Consider the following 21,096-nt stretch of genomic DNA (forward strand, 5'->3'; position numbering starts at 1 on the left):
AATTATCTAGGATATAAGATAGACTTACAGAAAATTCAACCACAGAAAGTACAAAGAAGGAGAGATCAATTCCAAACTCTTAGTGATTTTCAAAAATTGCTACTAGATATTAACTGGATATGGCTCACAACTGGACTAAACTACTCAAGAGCTAAGTAATTTACTTCAAACCTTACAAGGTGATAAGGATGATATAGTCCAAGAAAATTATCAGCTGAAGGTAAGAGGGTATTGCATCTGGTAGAAAAGAAATTTTCTTTTCTAGGATGTACATGTGGATCACTTAGATCCAGAGCTGATAGTATTCTGATTATTTTACCTTCTACTCATTCTCCCACAGGAATTCTTAGGCAGAGAGAAAATAATATCTTAGAATGGATATTTTTAGCACAAAAACAGAGCAAAAAAATTAAAGACCTATGTATGTAGCAGGGAATTTAAAAGTTCTTATTAATAAAATCAAACCCGAGACGAGTTATCGGGGTCCATGCTGGTAGATCAGAGAGACAGAACAAACCACAGCTATCTCACCTCGCCAATTCCTCAGCTGGTCTTGTCTCCTCAGACTGGAGGCCTCTGAGTCCTCATCCGGAATGGGTCTCAGCTGAATTGCTGCTGGAAAGCCTGAAGCTTAACCAGCTACATGCTTAACCAGCCAAAAGCTGAACCAGCCAAAATCTTCTAGTTTCTCATCCTCACGCCTTATATATCTTTCTGTTTTCTACCACCACTCCCTGGGATTAAAGGCTGGCTTTCTGGGATTAAAGGCGTGTCACCATGCTTGGCTATTTCCAATGTGGCCTTGAACTCACAGAGATCCAGAGGGATTTCTATCTCTGGAATGCTAGGATTAAAGGTGTGAGTGCCACCATTTTCTAGCCTTTGTATCTAGTGGCTGTCTATTCTCTGACCCCAGATAAATTTATTAGAGTACACAATATTTTGGAGAACACAATACCACCACATATGTAGAAAAGTTTCTGAATTGACTCTGAAAGGAAAAATGAGACTTTATCAGTTTGCAGTAACAGACCCAGCAGAAATTGTAGTGCCTTTTACTAATTCTGAAATTGCCTCATCCTGGTCAGAAAATGAATGTTGGCAAAGAGCTTGCAGTAATTTTTTTTGGAGAGATTAGAAACAAATATCCCAAAGCAAGAGGCTTCACTTTATAATAAGACCTAATTGGATTCTCTCTCATATAGTGAAAGGGGCTTAATTTCTGGAGCCCCTACATTCTATACTAATGCAAATAAATCAGGAAAGGCAGGTTATAAGTCAGGAAATATAAGTAAAGTGGCTCAAAGCCCTTATGATTCAGTTCAAAAATCAGAATTATATGCTATTCTCATAGTATTACTAGATTTTTCAGAAGCTCTTAATATAGTTACTGACTGCCAATATGCAGAAAGAGTTGTTTTACATATTGAGATCACTGAACTTATTCTGGATTTTTCAGAATTAACTTTGATTTTTATTCAACTACAATAAGTAATCAGAAATAGAAATCATCCACTGTATATAGCACTTATCAGATCTCATATGGGTATACCAGGCCCTCTAGCACAAGGTAATGATGAAATTGATCAGCTATTAATAGGAAATGTGCTATAAAAGCTTCAGAATTTCATAAGAAACACCATACTAACAGCAAATGTTTGAAGAAATGTTTTTCTATCACTTGGTAACAAGCCAAGGAAATTATAAGAAAGTGTTCTACTTGTTCTTTGTATAACCAAACTCCATTACCTGCAGAAAGTAACCAAAAAAGTACTCAAATAAATACTGCTTTACTATAGGATTGTGTGGTATACCTGTATAGTAAAGCAGTCATAGAAAGATCTAAATTGCATTTTAAAAGATATGCTTAATAAACAGAAAGGGGTAATAAAGACCCCCAGAGATAGATTACACAGTGCTTTATTAACTTTAAATTTTTTAAATGCTAATGAGAAAGGAACAACAGCTTCTGAGAGACATTGGCTAATAGGAAAAAAAAAAAAAAACCCTACTGAATTAAATCAGCCTGTATATTTTAAAGATGTGTTGACCTCAGAATGGAAACCAGGATATATGTTATGTTGGGGAACAGGTTTTGCTTTTGTTTCCTCAGGAGAAGAAAATCTGTGGATGCTATCAAGATTGATCAAGATTAGAATCAAACAGGAGAGACCTCCTGAATTTATAAAGACTAACGAATGCCTTTCATTTGATCAGGCCTGAAAAACTAAAAATAAAAACAATGATATTTTCAAATGATAATTCACCAAAGGTACACTTGCCTTACTGGCATGAAAGGAAAAATGGGTTTTCTTAAACCACTCATCTTAATTCCATGTTAGAATGTTTGACTATAGATTGCCGTGTAGCCCACACCATCTTGGACATCAGCTTTTGATTTTCTTCCTAAATAAAGAGGATATTTTTATTGTTTGGTATTAAAAACACAGTAAGAGATTTAAAATGTTTTAAGTTAGTTCAAGGGATTACTACAGCTCAAATTTGTTTATTAAATCTCTAGGAGTTGGAGTGATTTGAAGCTAAGATAAAATATTTGAGCAGGGTGATGGTAGCCCACACCATTGATCCCAACAGAGACAGGAGGATCTCTATAAGTTAGTTGTTTACTAAAAAACAGTTATAGTAAACAAGGTGGTGGTGTCACACACCTTTAATCCCACCACCCAAGGACAAAACTCAGATACAGCTCCTAATTGGTATGTTTGCACACTAGAGAAATCACATACCATATTTACAGATTATTATAAAAGTTCTCTATATGGTTACTAGAAAGGCAACTAATGTCCCATGGAGACAAGAACAAAGAGCACCTTTTGCAAGTGCTGGTAAGCTCTTCTCCAAGCATGCCACACTAACCAATATTGAACCAGATGATATCCTAATTATAGATATCATATTTATTGGTGAATTGGCAACTGGGGACTCTTTATAAAACAAAAAGGAGTCTACCAACATTTGGCTGTTGGCTTCTATTTCAAATACTTTCCATATATGGAGAATACTCTCTCTGAGAAAAAAATCTGGACATTTTACAAGACCTGGGGAACTTATACTCAGTTATTGCCAACTGCCCAATGGTCATAAGAACGTCCCTTTCAGTGAAGGATTGGATCCATTTGAAGGCAGAGTCATTTGCAGGCTTAGCCTGGAAGGAAAGGTAATACAGTGAGAACTGGTATGTATCAGAATTCCTTCATGACCAGGATGTGGTAGCAAAGGGGATCTGTGCCTTCTTGCACTGAGAAAATAGCTCAGTTGTCTATAAACTCCATCCCTAAACCACTCACCCCTCCCCTACAAGAGGCACCATTGCACAGTGGGGACCAAAAGAATAGTCACAACATTTGGCTAATGTGTGCTTTACTGACGGTTCATCAGCCACCAAAGAACCAAAGCTATATGGAAAGTGGCAGCCTGTGGACTGGGTGATAGAATGGCTATTACTAAGGAAGCAACTATCAAACCAGCACAACACACTGAAGTAGTAGCAGCACTATTAGCTCTAAGACAAACATAAGGAAGGCCAAAAGAGGATCTCTATCTTCTCCAATTCATGGTGCGTGTGCAATGGTACCGCTAGCTATACGGTCATCTAAAGGGAAAACCACTCACTGGCAGACAAATGGCGAAGATGTCTGGTCATGGGAGGCATGAATGGAAAGAAATGGCAAAACCTGGTAAAACTCAGCAAAAACATAAAATTTTATATAGCTCATACAGGCAAGACAGACGAAAGTCTGAAGTCAATAAAACGGTGGGTACAAATTGGCATCATGTTTAATTAAGACTAGAATATTAAAATTTGCCAGGGAACAAATTCAGAATAAATCAGAAAGAATGATAGATTACACACTGAAAAAACTTGAAAGTTTATCCCTAACATTAAAAAGTAAGGGGAAATGGAGAACCAAATCAAACCAGGACAATGCTATAATAACTTTATGAGGAATCTATAGCCAGGCAGTGGCTCACACCTTTAATCCCAGCACTAGAGTGGGGCGGGGCTTTAATCCTAACACCTGGGAGGCAGAGGCAGGTTCATAAGAATTAAATATAAAGTGATTTAAATTATAGCTGCTTGCAAAAGGCAGACGGAAATTCATAGTGAATGTCCCTTGTGATCCAAAAACAAACACTTTAACTTTGAATTTATATATAAAGAGAAAGGGAAATATATTTATCCACACATACTAAGGGAATATTTAGTTTCAAAATTTCAAAAGAATTTTTAATTGAAGAGTAATACTTTTTCTGTCACCCAAAAACATTTTTCCCTAAGAAAGATAGAGCCTGCCAAAGAAAGGATCTCCCCCTCAACCCCCACAACCAAGTTAGGGTTGGGGCAGGGTTTTGCTTTTATCTTTCCAGGAGAATAAAAGCATTTAATGAAGGAATCTAAAGACCACTGTACAAGTGAAAGATCTGGAAAAAAAAAAAAAAAAAAAAAAGGATTGATCATCAAGAGAAAATTTCCCAAGAAAAAGAGTAATTGCCCACCTCCAACAGGGTAGACTTTTGCTTGTCTCTGCTGCCCTCTACAGACATAAATGAGAAATGGCCTTTATGTGATCCCAATTTAATTAAAAATTAATTGCTGGCTTTGGGGTTGGAGCATGGCTCTCTCCTTCTCTAAAACCACATATGCTTGTTAAAGGAAAATCCAAAATCTCTGTCTCACATCAGAAGAGCTATATGGTTTGGGAAGAAAGAAAAAAATAAAGGACTATTCTATTGCCACTAATCTCTGGTTTTCATTTGACTCTTTCAAACTTCTTAAGGTATAAATATTATCTCAAAATCTGTAAGATTATTATGTATATATATATAAACTTTCTGACATGATGTTGGTGGTCATACAGAGTACTAATTATAGAAATAAACTTTATCTAGCTTCCTGTACATGTTCTAGGGCTTGAGTCTGAAGCAGGTAACTAGGAACTAAGTTTGTGTAGTCCGAATGTACTTAATAGATTATGTCCCTCTAACCTTTCAGAGATCTACTGAATATGGCATTTGAAATATTTAAGTTTTCTGCAGTGAACCATGGCCATTTCTAGCAGTGACCTATGAGGTGTCCAAGACGATGATGAACCCTGCAATGAGGAATCCACTCGTATTGTGGTACTGCCACTAGGTTGACAAACACCACCCAAAGATCAGTTTCAGACTACAAGCTGCTCAGGATATTCAAACCTCTAAGTTCATATGAGACCAACATGGTCATTTTACAGAACTTTGAACTCAGAAATACTTAATCCTAAAACTGCCAAACACAACAAAGCTGGACATTGTAGAAAGCTTAGCAGAAATAGTTTCATTGTTGTAAATGGTTTTACTGTGTTAGAGTTAAAACCTTTCCTATTTATTTAGACAAAAAGGGAGAAATGTTGCAGGATATTTGTCACACTGTGAACCCAGAGATTGCATTATTTACTGGAAAAATCTGCCTCTGACTGTGGTGTGGCCCAGCCCTAGGATACAGTCTTAATCTAAGAGCTTTCTGTTTATTATAAACAGGATTAAATAAAATCAACAATTTAGGTCAAGAGGCAGAGCAAGCAGCTAGTTAATAGGAAGTAGCTATAGAGAGTAAGAGGCATCAGGAAGACAGATAGACGCACAGGGAATAGTAGGAGGGTACTTTGAGTTTGGTGGTCTTTTTTAGTTTAGGACAGTGGAAAAGAAACTCTCTTTTTTTGGGACAGGAGGAAGGTCAGCTTTCTGCTTTCTCTGCCTCTCTGAGCTAGCAGGTTTTCACCCCAGCATCTGGCTCCTGAATCCTTATTGATAAAAGGATAGAGACTTTGTTCAAAGCCACATTTGTCTCCCCACTTGGAGGTGACCAGGTGACAGCTCTGGAGGTGCAGTCAGCAGCTGAGGTTCCATAAGATTAGGTGTAGCCACTGTGCTGAAGATACAAAAATAACACAAAGGCAGAGAGAGAAGATGCAAATTAACAAATTTAGAGATTAAAGGGGGAACGTAACAACAGACATAGAGGAAATCAGAGAATCATAGGAGATACTTTAAAAACTATTTCCCAATATATAGCAACTACCAAAGTTAAATGAAAATCAGATAAGCAATTTAAATAGATTTATAACTCCTAGTACAATAGAAGCAGTCATTAAGCCTCCGTGGTGTGTGTGTGTGTGTGTGTGTGTGTGTGTGTGTGTGTTCTAGGACCAGATGGTTTCAGTACAGAATTCTACCATAACTACAAAGAATTAATACAAATACTCTTCAAAATATTCTACAAAATAGAAAAGAGAAGGCCATTACCCAATTCTTTTTATGAGGCCAGAGTTACACTGATACCCCAACCACATAAAGATCCAACAAAGAAAGAGAACTACAGACCAATTTCCATTATGAATGTAGATACAAAAATTCTCAATGAAATATTTGCAAACCAAAGAACACACAAAATTATCACCCACCATAATCAAGTAGACTTTATCCCTGAGTTGCAGAGATGGTTCAACATATATAAATTAAAAAAATCAATCCACATATAAACATTCTGAAACATGAGCATCTCTAAAGGCGTTTGACAAAATCTAACACCCCTAGAGCAGTGGTCTCAACCTTCCTAATGCTGTGACCCTTTAATACAGTTCTTCATGTTGTGGTGACCCCCAACCATAAAACTATTTTTGTTGCTACTTTATAGCTTTCATTTTGCTCCTGTTATGAATTGTAATATAAATCTCTGTGTTCTCTAATAGTCTTAGGCAACCCTTGTGAAAGGGTCATTTGGCACCAAGAGAGGTCAATACTCACAGGTAGAGAACCACTGCCTTAGAAAGATTAGAGTACAAATGATATACCTCAACATAACAATGACAATTTACAGCAAGCCCATAGTAGACATCAACTTAAATGGAGGGAAACTCAAAGCATTTCCACTAAAATTATGAACAAGACAAGGTTATGCTTTCTCCATATCTACTCAAGATAGTTCTTGAAGTTTTAGCTAGAGCAATAAGACAAGTGAAGGAGATCAAGGGCTACAAATCAGAAGGGAAGAAGTCAAAGTATCTTTATTTGCAAATGGTATGATATATAAGTAACCCTAAAAATTCCACCAGGAAACTCCTACATCAGCTAAACACTTTCAGCAAACTATTGCTGGATACAAAATTAGCTCACAAACTTTGAGCCTTCCTAGACACAACAGACAAATAGACTGAGAAAGAAAGTAAAGAAACAAAACCTTTCATGATAGACTTGAAATATATAAAATATCTTGGAGTAATTCTAACCAAGCAAGTGAAAGACTTGAATGATGGAAACTTTTTTTTTCCAAGACAGGGTTTTTCTCTGTAGTTTTTGGTGCCTGTTCTGGATCTTGCTCTGTAGATCAGGCTGGCCTTGAACTCACAGAGATCCACCTGGCTCTGCCCCCAGAGTGCTGGAATTAAAGGCATGCACCGCCACCACCCAGTGAATGATAGAAACTTTAAGACACTGAAGAAAAAAAAATGAAGAAGCTATGAGAAGATGGAAAGATCTCCCATGCTCTTGGCTCAGTAGGATTAATATAGTAAAAATGTTCATCCTACCAAAAGCAATCTACAGATTCAATACAATCCCCATCAAAATACCAGCACAGTTTTTCACTGAACTTGAAAGGATAATTTATACTTTAGAGGTCCTTTGGGTATTATGGCTTCCATTGTGTGTGTGTGTGTGTGTGTGTGTGTGTGTGTGTGTGTGTGTGTGTGTGTTTATGGGATTCCATGGGTGCAGTCTTCTGTGTCTCTTTGTCTATATGTGTTTCTTGTGCTTTTTATCTTGCTCTTCCCTGTTTCCTTTGTTTTATCCTATTTCCATTTGTTTGTTTTTGTTTTATCTTACTTTATTTTATTCCTTAGATGCCTGTTTTCTAATGGGAGACATAAAATGGTATGGATTCAGATAGAAGGTGGGGAGTGACTGGGAGGAGTTGTGGGGAGGAGAAAGCATAATTACAATATACTGATGAAAAAAATTTATTTCAAATAAAAGGAATTAAATTAAATTAAATAAATAAGAAAAATTCAAATGTGTAGTTACCCTCAGTTTTTCAGAAATAAATCTATTTACCAACACTCAATTCCATAGCAGAGGAAAGCTATTCAAATCCACCTGTTTCAGGGATCCAAGAAATAGGTCCATCTTGTGTACCTTCCCACACTCAACACCAGCAGCTCACCAATTCATCCTTGACAAACCCTACCTGACAAATCCTACAGTCCCTCCTATTGCATTCCCTAAACTTCTGAAAACAGGACTTACTGTTTCAAATGTCTCAAAGCAAACAAGCAGAGTATAAAGAAAAAGGTGTCAAATATACTAAACTGATTTTCCTGTCTCTGACACACTGGTACAAGCTATTTTCTCATCCTTGAGTTCTCCTTTAATTTCTACAGGTTTCCTGTTCTATTAAGGTTTTGCTCTATTTTAAAAATACTTGGCGTTGGAGAGATGCTCAGCAGTGAAGAGCACTTGCTGTTCTTGCAGAGGACTTGGGTTTGGTTCCCAATATCCACATGGCAGCTCATAAGCACCCATAACTCAAGTTCCAAAGGATTTGATGCCATATTCTGACCCCTGTGGGTACCAGGCATGCATGTAATACATGGGCATACATGTAGACAAAACACTCATACACAGAAAATAAATCTAAAAAAAATTTAAAACACTTATAAGAATTTAAACATAAAATTGAGATTAAGTGTGTCTGTGGCTTGCCTGTGTATAGAATGCGGCTGATCATCCCTGGCATTACCATGAAAAATATGGGCAGCAGCTTCAGGTACCCACACACTATGCAGGCAGCCTTCACATGGGACATGTTCTTGCCACATAAGCAGCGCTGTACAATGACCTGCCAGGAAAACACAATACAGTGAGTGAGACAACCAGAAAATGATGTCCAAGCTGTCTTTCAGAGTTTAAAATGGCAATAAGAAGTGATGGTGTTGGTGGAAACTAATGAGCTCTGAAGGAATATTATGATTTGAAGTACTATTTAATTAATATACTATGTGGCTTCATTCCTCAAGCAGTCGTAACCCTCTCATATCATTCTGAATATGAGCAATGTGTGTAAGACTCTCGGTATATGGAAGTCAATACATGTTAGCTATAGTTAACATGTGTTTAGACACTCATGGGGTGATGTCACAGTGGGTAAAGCATTTGCTATGAAAGCACAAGGATTCATGTTTGTGTCCATAGAACCCACACAAACCTGGACAGAGTGGCATCTATCTATAATCCTAGTGCTTTTATGAATAATGGGGGACAGAGATGGGAAAACCCTCAGGAACTTGCTGGTCAGCTAGCCTGGTATATGAAGCAGTGACCTAGAGACCCAGGTGGAATGTGAGGACTGATATCTGTGCTTGTCCTCTGACCTCTATTGGGTGTACTGTGACAAGTATGTGCCTATGTTTATGAGAATGCATAGGGTGTCCAGGCTGCATTAGATAGTCCCTATTAGTAGTAATGCTGCCCCTTGTTGTGTTTTAAGCTGTGAATAAATATTGTAGGCATCATCAGGATCTCCCTACTGTTATGAGGTAATTGCCTCTTTGACTAGTCATACCTGTTGCTATGGGAACACAATAATCAGGCAGTAAGTAGATCACTGAAACATCCATGTAGATTATTTTTAGAATGTTCTGAGAACACCTAGCTATGAATCATATTTAGTTATGATGATCCTCAGAGAAGAATGAATATAAATTATATTCTACTGAACTTATGCAAATCTCTTGAGTTCTGTAGAAAAGCATGACAGATAAAAACAATTCCATAATGTCTTGTGTACTTCTCTTTTCTCCTCCCACCTCTTGCAGTGCTGAGTGTTCAAACCCAGGGTCTTGAATACACCAGGCAGGTGCTCGACTGCTGTGTATACCAAGCTCCTCATAAAACTACAACTTCTTGGTATTTTCTTCTAAAACATTGTCAAAAATAGGGATTCTTTCACTTGATAATTGCCTTTAGTTAGGGTTTCTACTGTTGTGATAAAACACCACAACCAAAAGCAATTTGGAGAGAAAATGATTTATTACACCTTACAGTTTATAAGTCCATCACTGAAGGAAGCCAGGGAAGGAATCCAGGGACCTGGAGACAAGAAGTAGAGCAAAGGCCATGAAGGAGTGCTGCTCACTGGCTTGCTCCTCATGGCTTGCTCCTCATGGCTTGCTCATCCTACTTTCTTAGAGCATCCAGGACCCTCAGCCCAGAGGTGGCACTGCCCACAATGAACTAGAACTTCCCACACCAATGATCGGTTAAGAAAATGCACCACAGGCCAGTCTGGTGGGGCATTTTCTCAACTGAGATTCACACTTCTAAAATGACTCTAGCTTGTGTTAAGTTGACACAAAACTATGTAGCAAAATTGACCCCTTTTCAACTTTAACACATCACTGACAGACTACAATCTTTTCTTTCTTGTTTATTGCTACGCCCACAGCTGTGACACCTGTGTAGCTGTAGCAAAGCATGCCGCTGCACTGGGGCCCAGCAGCTGAAGGGTTGAGGTTAGAGCTTCCTGGAGCGAGGCCTCAAGCGGTTCCCCCACAATCAGCAGTCGTCATGCAGCCTGAGGATTCCAGGAAGCCCTGGAGGACAAGATGGCCTTGACGACAGTCCTTGTTGGCACTAATCATGCTTTTTCTCTGTATGTCTTATCTGTGTCGGGGGGGGGGGGGTTGTTGGTGGACAGCCCCTAGGTGGACCCCTGAGAGTGGAAATTACCTAGAGCTGCTCCCATATACGGGAAGCTATGATGAAGTTGGGAATAGATGAGTGAATCATGAAGGAAAGAAACAACTTTGGAGTGATTTGCCTTTTATGGAAAGGCTAGCCAGGACTAGAAAGCCTTGGTGCCTTTATAGTAAGGAAGAAAGACAGCAGATCATAGAAAATATGAAGCCAGCCCTAAGGTATTGGTATAGAAGGGTATATGACAACTGGAAGGATAAGTGGATATATAGGAGTGAGGAAAAAATAAATGAAATTATACAAAAAGTATATAGAGGGTGAGTTAAACCTTGGCTGGTAAAAATCTGGTTCCCACAGATGTGGTCTTTGGCGTGAGACAGATTTCACAAAATTCTGAGATCATGCCCTTAAGCAACAACTGCAATGAACTCCAAGCTGCGGAAGTGATACACAGAAATAGATACTGATGTACTTTGCTATTGTCTCTTGCACTACACAGAAATAGATACTGATGTACTTTGTTATTGTTTTTTGCTGATTCTGAAGTAATTGTAAAAGTTAACAGTCTGATATAACCCCCTGTCAAGTTCCTTGATTGTAAAAGAATATAAGCACTGACTTTGCAGAAGTAAATCTGCAGCAGCACATCAACACATTGTGTGTCTGTCTGTCATTTCCTCGCCGATTCCTGACTTCTCCTCGAGCCTTCTCCCTGGTTTATCTTGGAGATTTTATATTAATATTAATATCATACTATAAAATATTTTAAGTTTTGAAAGTCCCACAGTCTTTAAAATTTCAAACATTTTTAAAAGTTTAGTTTCTTAAAAAATTCAAAGTATTCTTTCTTCTCATAATTTTTAATTGAAAATGGATTTTTCCCATATAATATATTCTAATTATGTCTTTCCCTTCCCATAATTCCTCCCAAATTATCCCCAAAGTTTCTTTTGAAGTATAACATTTCTCTAAAATAGCCAAAGTCTCTCTAAAATTCCAGAGTCTCTTGACTGTGGGATCTCCAAAAATCCAAAGTATGTATTCTTACCCAAAGCAGGAAGAATCACAGTCACAATCAGATCATAGTAAAGCTAAGACTCAACAGTGTTATAAGCTCAGTGCTTGATGCCTGGAACCCATTCATCATCCTCTGAGTTCCAAGTGGCTTGGGCAGCAGCTCTTCACTGGACCTGCCATCTGGATCTGTATTAGCTGATGTTTATGTCAACTTGACACAAGCTAGAGTCATCAGAGGGAAGCAGACTCAGTTTAGGAAATGCCTCCATGAGATCCATCTGTAAGGCATTTTCTTAATTAGTGATTGATGGGGGAGGGCCAAGCCCACTGTGGGTGGTTCCATCCCTGGGCTGGTGGTCCTGAGTTCTATAAGAAATCAGGCTGAGCTAGACATGGGAAGCAAGCCAGTAAGGAGTATCCCTCCATGGTCTCTGCATCAGCTCCTGCCTCCAGGTTCTGCCCTGCTTACGTTCCTACCCTAATTTCCCTTGATAATGAACTGTGATGTGGAAGTGTAAGCCAAATAAACCCTTTCCTCTTCAACTTGCTGTTTGGTCATGGTGTTTCATCCCAGCAAATATGAATCCTAAGACAGAAGCACATGCAGCTTGTCTCCTAGGCTCAGGCAGGTTCCACCCGACTCCTGCTTCTACCCTTGGTGGTCATCTTGTGATCCTTGCATCTTCAAAATGCTGGAGTTTCTACTGCAACTGAACTGCACCTTCACCAGTATCATGCTCTGGCCTCTCTTGGGTGACTCTGACTTTGCCACATCATACCAAGCCTCCACTTCTTTCCATGGCCCAGTCAATCCTGAGGCTTCCACTGCAACTAAGCCTGCACCTTTATTAATACCTTCTCCCGAACTTTCACAGTGCCAAGCCTCAGTGGCTCCCCACAGCCCCTTCATGACTTCAAAACCAGTACCACCTGGAAAACTATTACACATCACTAAGTTTGGCTGCCAGCACTAGGTACAGCCTTGCTTCTGGGCCACAGCTTCTGTGTGTCAGCCCTAAGGAAATTCTTCACATCAATGATGCTGGTTGCTTCTTAATCATGGCTGATTTCAAAGCCCCAGCTGACCAGCATCCACTGTCCCAGTAAAGCAAGGGTTTCATATCAATTAGGCTAAACTCAAAATATTGAATGGCTGTGATGGAGTCCTGTCTGTGCTTATGGTTTACAGACCACTCTTTCTATACAAGAAGAATGATGATAAATAGGAAAACACTTAGTCGAAGGAGCCTGCTCTGTTTGCTTTGGAGGGACATGATACAACGTAGGGTGTGGCACCAGGAAGCTTTTTTTCACTGGTCTTGTGGAAATGTTTGGATTTTAAAAATGATGTTTGTGTGTAGAAACCAGAATCTAGATGCTTTTGTATGAGATGAGAAGAAGCAACACACAAAAACACACACATTCTTATTCACTTACCTGGTCTGTGCACCAGTACCACAAAGCTGTAATAATCATTCCAAATGCAGTTCCTGGCCATGGAATGTCTCCAGTGACGGCATCTCGGAAGATGTGGAAGGAGTCTGGCTGAGGAGTGTAGCACTTGGGGCTGATTGTCAGGTTGTCCCCCTCAATTACAGATGGGATGGCATTCATGTACTTCTCTGTAAAATTTTCATAGCCTCCAACTTCAATAAATGCTGCAAAAGCATTAGAGAAATAAAACGTCTCCCGCACATTGCAGAGAGCTGCTGCTTATGATTATCTCCTGATGTGGAGTCCATGCTAACCTCAGTGACCTTCTCTCCTGATATACATCCCAACCACAGCTTCCTCTCTCTCCACTCTTCTCAGTTAATCCTCACCTCCCTCTTCCCTAGATCCACTGCTCCTCCATTTCCCTTAAGAAAAGAGTAGGCCTCCCAGGGATATCAACCAAACATGGCATGACAAGATACAATAAGACCAGGCACAAATCCTCATATCAAGACTGGATAAGGCAACTCAGTAGGAGGAAAGGGTTCTATGAACAGGCAAGAGATTCAGAGAACACCCCCTTTTAATAGATTGTTATATGAAATAGTACAACTGGTTAATAGTTACCTGAAATATTCTAATACTAATTATCTATTTAGTGAAAGTTCTAGATAAATCAAAAAGGGTTTTGTTTTAGTAAGTTTTTGTTTTTTGAATTGATTATTTTGGTCTATTTTTGTTTTTTGGGGACAGGGTTTCTCTGTGTAGTCCTGGCTGTTCTAGAACTCACTCTGTAGACCAGGCTAGCCTTGAACTCAGAGATCTGTTGCCTCTGCCTCCAGAGTACAGTGCTGGGATTCAAGGCGTGCCCCACCACTGCACAGCTGTTTTATGTTTTTTTTAAATTGAAACTTCATTTTCATTCTTCTCTTTTTTCTACTCCAATCCCTCCCCTGTACTCATCATTGTTCTCTCTCTCTCTCTCTCTCTCTCTCTCTCTCTCTCTCTCTCTCTCTCTCTCTCTCGATAACGAAGCAGGCCCCCAAATGGCAATGCTGACAGTGTCATAAGATGAGGGCCCAAGCCCAACCCAGTCTGGTTTTTACTGGGCAAACATAAGGATTTGTCCCAGGTAAGCAGAAACCTAAACGCAGCAATCCTCAGAAGACTTTATGTCAGGCGTCTGTTTGTCAGGAAAGCCACTACTTCTCTTCTCTGACCTAATGGTCAACTGAGGAGCAAAGAGCATCTATTCCTGATTAGCCAGAGCAGTCCACATCAGCTAAAGGACCAAACTTGCTGATTACCATGAAATCTACTTGCTTTCCTGCTGAGCAGCTGCTCTCTCTTCCTGTGAGATAACCTGGCAGTTTGCTCCCCAGTAATCTGTTTTTCTACCCATGGTGTGGTCTAGTTAGGGGTTTTGCTTCACTCACAATGGCCTCCTTTACTTTAACAGTTATTGTTGCCCTACTGATAGAACTACAACAGAAATCAAAAGGTTTTATACTTTCAATCCAATGCACCAATACGCCTCTGAAGTTATCAACCAAGGGGTGTCATCCATTCTGAAGACAAAGAAATGGAGGTTAAATAACATAAATGACCAAAGCAATATTTTTAAAGGAAATAAAACTCATTCATTTCTTCTTTTCAATAATATAAAACAAGAAAGATGCTAGGCAAACATTTCCATGATGGGAATTATAATAATGACAGGAAAATATGACTCAGGAGAAGTGAAGGAAGCAATAATGGCGAGAGAAAAAAGAATCTAGGGATTTATAGATGCAGTCCTGGCTTACCAAACGCCATGAGGATGAAAGATCCAATCAACATGATAATGGCCTGGATAGTATCTGTGTAAATCACGGATGCCAAGCCCCCTGTGGAGATAAAGAGAGGAACCAGTCTTTTATCCACATGTAGTTATGTGTTTGCCCTCAGAACTGGCTTCTCCTCCACCCCAGATGCATAAAAAAACTTTAGAAATGGCAGGAAGAAACATCCAAAGCCCCTGGCTGCCAGGAGTGAGCCTGTTAGTCCAGCTACGGGGAGGTTGAAGAAAAATGATTGTAAGCCTCAAGGGTCTTGGAGGTCCAGACTCAGTTCAAGGACGGACTGGGTAGCTTAGACTTTGAAACCAAAAACCAAAGCAAGAAAATAGAGAAGCTACAGGCTGAGTCACAAGCTTGATTCTTAGTTTGTGCTTGAAATAGCATCTTAATCTGTAGCTAAGGCTGCTCTTGAGTCTCTGTGTTGGCCAGGCTAGTCTTGAACTCCTGGCAATCCTTCTGCTTTAGTTTCTAGTTCCTGGGATTACAAGTGTGAGCTACCATACCTAAATAAGCCTGTTTCCACAGCATTATCTCCCCACTGTGTCTTTCATTAGTTCTACTCTCTCTCTAGCCTTATTCTTTCTTTTGTTCTGTTTTCTCTTCCCTTCTCCTCCCATTCCCTCTCTTCCCCTCACTTCCCTGGCCCTTCTCCCTCTAACTTTGTCTTTTTCCTGACAGGGCCTTGCTCTGTAGCCCAGGTTGGCCTGTCTCAGCTTCCTTAGCTCTAGAATAATGGGATATGATACCATGAAGAGCCCTTGTCTTGTATCTTGTATCTGCTCAAAGTTTCTCTTACAGTATAGTTTCACTGTTATGCTTAATTATAAATACAAAGTAGGAGAAAGGGCAGAAGTTTAATATCACTTTGTTTTTTCTATTTAGCTGTCCTTGTGCAAAGCCATCCAGCAAAACCATGTTTGCTCTACTGTGGGATTATATCATTGGTTCCTTAACGGAGTGTCTTATTTAGTGGCTCTGTTTTCTGCACTATGATACAGGCACAAACACATATGCACACACATGAGTGGGATCAGCAGCAGATGGCACATCTCAACCAAGGACACAGAGGACTCACCAGTGATTGTGAAAACAGCAGTGATAGCCAAAAGGATGAAGATCGACAGGTAAAGGTCCAGTCCGAATGCCAGCTTTATGAATATGGCTCCAGAAAATATGTTTGACTAGAAAGGGAACAGCAAAGATGGGGAAAATCATGTACTTCAGGTCTCTGGCTTCTTTTTTCAAGGCTCAATGCCCCATTCTTTCCCTGGTGAATTCCTATTCACCCCTGAAGACACTACATACATATTCCTAACAGAAGATGTTCAAACAGCAGTTTCACTCACTATTTAGCTTCTAAGTAATTAGTTCATTGCTCCCTTGAGGCACTTATTAAGTGAGGTGCCATGGCTTGAGAATTCTCTTTACCATGAGGATTAGAGATGCTCATTAGTTACCAATGGGAATCTCTGAGTTCTGATGAAGCAAAATAAATATTCTTTTTAAAAAATATGTTTAGGGTGTTTTGGTGCTGTGTGTGAGTATGGGTATCTGCATGTGTGTAGAGGGCAAAGGAGATATCAGATATCCTGCTCTATCATTCTTCACCTTATTTCCTTGAGACAGGGTCTTTCAGAAAGTTACAGGTAGGCAGGTGATGCATAAGTCTACTGATTCCTGTTTTCTCCTGCCTTGTTCCTCAGCTCTGGAGTTGTAGGTGAGGATATGTGCTGTGGAACAATCATTTTGTACACCATGAATATTCATTGCTCTCATTGGTTTAATAAAGGGCTAACTGGCTAGTGGCTAGACAGGAAGAGGTTAAATGGGAGAGGCAAACAAAGAATGATGGGAAGAAGAAGAGGGATGGGTCATGGGAGTTGCAAGAAGATGCAGAGGAAGTAGGAGATGAACTTGCTGTGCTGAAAAAAAAGCTACCACCACATGGTAGAACATAGATATTAAATATGGGTTTAAGATGTAAGAGCTAGTTACTAACAGGCCTAAGCTATTGGCTGAGCATTTACAACTAATAATAAGTCTCTGTGTGGTTATTTGGGAGCCAGTTGGCAGGACAGAATCGATCGGTGGAACAGAGAATGTCTGCTTACAATTGTTGCCCAGCGTCTGGCACCTGCATCTACATAGGACCTGAGAAAGCTTAAGAAAAAGTTCCAAACACACAAAAACAGAGCCAAATAGTCTTCCTAGTCTCACAATCTCATGCCAGTCTCAATAAAGAGACACATCTCCCAGCAGCTGCCTGTGGGTTGGAGTCAGCCACCAGCCTCCATGTGCTAGCATCATGCAATAAGCTGGGCAGAACAGGTGACTGACATACCAGTTTAAGAATAGTGTCATGCAATCAAAGAACACTACAATGATCAATAAAGACAGATCCAGATGAAAGAAACCCCTAAACAGGTAGCAGTGTGTTTAAAAATATATAGGCTTGAGAAGGAAAAGAGAAAGGATATATACAGTCGTTGAATAGAAAATGGTTTAAAAATAAAACAAAATTGGGGCTGGAGAGATGGCTCAAAGGTTAAGCTCACTGGTTGTTCTTCCAAAGGTCCTGAGTTCAATTCCCAGCAACTACATGGTGGCTCACAACAATCTATAATGAGGTCTGTCACCCTCTTATGACATTCAGGCAGAATACTGTATAATAATAAATAAATAAATTTTATATAATAATAATAAAGCAAAGTCCTTTAAAAAGTCATAAAGTAATATAAAATAAAAAAAGTCATGTAAAGATGGAAAATACACGGGGAGTCTGAATCCTGTATGTTATTGTGTTGTCTCTAAATTTAGATTAGATGAATGAGAGATAACTGCTAAGACACATTGCATTATGGAAGCTGTTGGATTAGCTAACCTGCATATTTTGAAATGTCTTAACTTCAAAATGGAAGTAAAAAATGCTTTGGAGAAGAGGTTATGTTTTTATTTCCATAGAAAATGAAAGGCTGTGGATTCCTTCTAAATTAATAGAGATCAAATTTGATCAAGGAAGACCCCCTGAAAATTCTGGCTATAAACATAAAGAAATAAACCTAGAAAAACTACAAGACACATAAGGTATATTTTACCTGTCAAACATAAAACCAAAATATTATCTTTGACTAACTTGTGTACAATGCACAGTCTATACTTGTATTAATACAGGTTTACATGTTACATTTAAAAGTTTATGTATTTTTAGAAAAAGGGGACCAGACACCAATGAAAATGGATGCACCAGGTGATCCAACATCTCAGAGTACCTCTGTTACAGTTTCCTCAGAGTTCTACATCCAGAATGGTTTCAAAGCTGCTGGCTGAAATGATCCAGCCTCACATACTACTCAAATCAAGGCTTAACAATTATCCTGAATTTTCTGATGGTCCTCCAAAGATACCAGTGACCATATTCCCAAGAGATGGGATGTGTGTGGGTTTTGGTTATTCAATTGATTATGAATGTTTGTCATTGTTTAGGGGGTTTGTTCCAAGCTGTTTTTTTGTCATAGTCAGAAAAAAAGCTACACAAAGGACTTACATTCAAAGATCTCTTTTAAAGGAAAAAATGGGGATATAATATAGAAATGATGTGATAAAAGCTGAGATTATTGAATCTACTTTAATCCAAAAAGCAACTATTAATCTCAAAATATTTTACATTGGTATGGATTTTGATTTATTGATACATGTTTAAAGTTATTTGTGTTATACTCTATGTATGTTTCTACTTTTGTTTGGGGTACGTTTATGCAGCTCATTTGAAAGTGTAATGTATAATATAAAAATACAGGTTAGTAGGTATTCATCTATAATAATCAAACTTGTAGTCATATTAGGTATGTTTTCAAGATTAGACAGATATATTTAGATAGATGATCTTCAAACACTTCAAAAATCTATAGAATATGGCATTTTAAATGTTTTAATAACAAAAAGCTTTTTATGACAGTGAAACATGTCTGTTTCTGGCAGCACCAATTTACTTCAGAGAAGATGAGGGACATCAAAGAAACTCTGTATGGAGTTTGCTTTCTTTATAGCGCAAGCTAGCCCTTTGGGCAAAAAAAAAATTCCCTTGCCTCAATTGCTGACAGTATACTGTCCAAACTGGACCAGTAGGACATACAAAAAAAAGAGACTGCCAAACTTTGCCAAGACAAGGTAGGACAGTCCTTTAAAATCCCCTGTTTCTCATAAATGTCTGTCAGATATACTAGGCCTATAGGCCAAAGATGGATGCCCCAGTGTTACAGAAGAACTTTGGGTGACTGTCCAGGCAGCCAGATTTCCCTGTCATTAGGTAAGATTACACGCTTCTGGGTCTTTGATGGAGTTAAAGACAAGATAATTAGAGTTAATGTTTTTCTTAGTTATGATAAAAGGTGAATTTGGTATAAAACTTTAGACTCATGATAGAGTATTTTCTCTAAATTTGCCAAATACAAATGGATTGAATATTATAACTCTAATTCTTATTTGATAACTGTTTTTGTTATATATAATTTCACTATTAAAGTAAAACCTTCATTTTTAATTAGACAAAAAGGGGGAAATGCTGTAAACAATATTTTTGTACACTGTGAATATTTGTTGTTCTCACTGGTTTAGTAAAGGGCTAACTGGTCAATAGCTAGGCAGGAAGAGGTTAGGTGGAGAGCCAAACTGAGAGGACAATGGGAAGAAGAAGGGAGGCGTCACAGGAATTATGAGGAGACACAGAGGAAGCGGGAGATGAATTTACCATGCTGAAACATGGTGAATTATAGATATTAAATATGGGTCAATTAAAGATGTAAGAGCTAGTTAGGAACAAGCCTAAGCTATTGGCCAACCATTTATAACTAATAATAAGTCTCTGTGTGGTTATTTGGGAGTGGGCTGGCAGGACAGAACTGACTGGAGAGACAGAGAAAACCTACCTACACACATGACCGTGTCTGGATTGTCACTTGGGTGTTAGATATTGAGATTCAGGTCCTTATTTTGGCACAAGAACCATTATTATCCATGGAACCATTTTCCCAGATCTCAATATGTATTTTTAAAATTAGAGTGCTTTCCTCACTATGTATAGCCCTGGCTGACCTCCAACTCAGAGATCCACCTGCTTCTGCCTCCTAAATGATGGAATTAAAGGCACGCGCCTCCGTATCCTGGCTTAAAATTAGTATTAGTATTCTTGTTTACCAATGAGAACTTTTACACATACACACACACACACACACACACACACACACACACACCCCTTTCTTATAGTTTTATATGGGATTGGTCTCTTTTCAAGAGATGAATGAAGTAGTTGCTGTGGGATGTTCTGTATGGCAAATGTGTTGCTCTGATTGGTCAATAAATAAAATACTGATTGGCCAGTGGCTAGGCAGGAAGTATAGGTGGGACTAACAGAGAGGAGAAAAGAAAGAACAGGAAGGCGGAAGGAGTCACTGCCAGCTGCCGCCAGGACAAGCAGCATGTGAAAATGCTGGTAAGCCATGAGCCACGTGGCAAGGTATAGATTTATGGAAATGGATTAATTTAAGCTATAAGAACAGTTAGCAAGAAGCCTGCCATGGCCATACAGTTTGAAGCAATATAAGTCTCTGTGTTTACTTGGTTGGGTCTGAGCAGCTGTGGGACTGGCGGTGACAAAGATTTGTCCTGACTGTGGGCAAGGCAGGAAAACTCTAGCTACAAGAAGTATTTTTCCTTCATTCTGAAAATCCTTTAACTGCCAAAGAGTTAACTGTATTTTCAAACTTTTGAGGAATGTATGACTTTTTAGGTAGTGTTACTATAATCATGTCAAATGTTGAGAGAGGAAGAGGCCGAGAGGATTGGTTTGACATCACACAGGTACCAAGTGGTAGTCTTTTGACTCATTTGTTCAGTGTGTCTGAAGGTCATATTATTAGATACTTTGTTGCACAGCTGTCATAGGACTTTACTTTGTTATAGATCTGGATTACATGGAAATGTAGAGAAATCCTTCTGGAAGATGGGAGGGTTGGCAGGATAGTTTGTGAATCTCTATGAATCTTTATGTTAAACAGAGCAA

At 39.0% G+C, this 21,096-nt stretch overlaps 1 protein-coding gene across 2 annotated transcripts in view; it reads right to left on the bottom strand.

Moving 5' to 3' along the window:
- The window catches only part of LOC114696506 (solute carrier family 5 member 4A-like), a 59,254-nt gene that overhangs the window by 20,547 nt on the left and 17,611 nt on the right, over window positions 1-21,096 (bottom strand). For both annotated transcript variants that reach the window (XM_028874255.2, XM_028874256.2), the window contains exons 6-9: window positions 16,114-16,219; window positions 15,006-15,086; window positions 13,204-13,424; window positions 8,758-8,893 (exon numbers count right to left, since the gene is read on the bottom strand). In XM_028874255.2, coding sequence (XP_028730088.1) covers window positions 8,758-8,893; window positions 13,204-13,424; window positions 15,006-15,086; window positions 16,114-16,219 — 544 coding nt within the window. The remainder of the gene's footprint in view (window positions 1-8,757; window positions 8,894-13,203; window positions 13,425-15,005; window positions 15,087-16,113; window positions 16,220-21,096) is intronic.

The sequence above is a fragment of the Peromyscus leucopus genome, chromosome 16_21 (assembly GCF_004664715.2).
Source record: "Peromyscus leucopus breed LL Stock chromosome 16_21, UCI_PerLeu_2.1, whole genome shotgun sequence".
NCBI lineage: Eukaryota > Metazoa > Chordata > Mammalia > Rodentia > Cricetidae > Peromyscus > Peromyscus leucopus.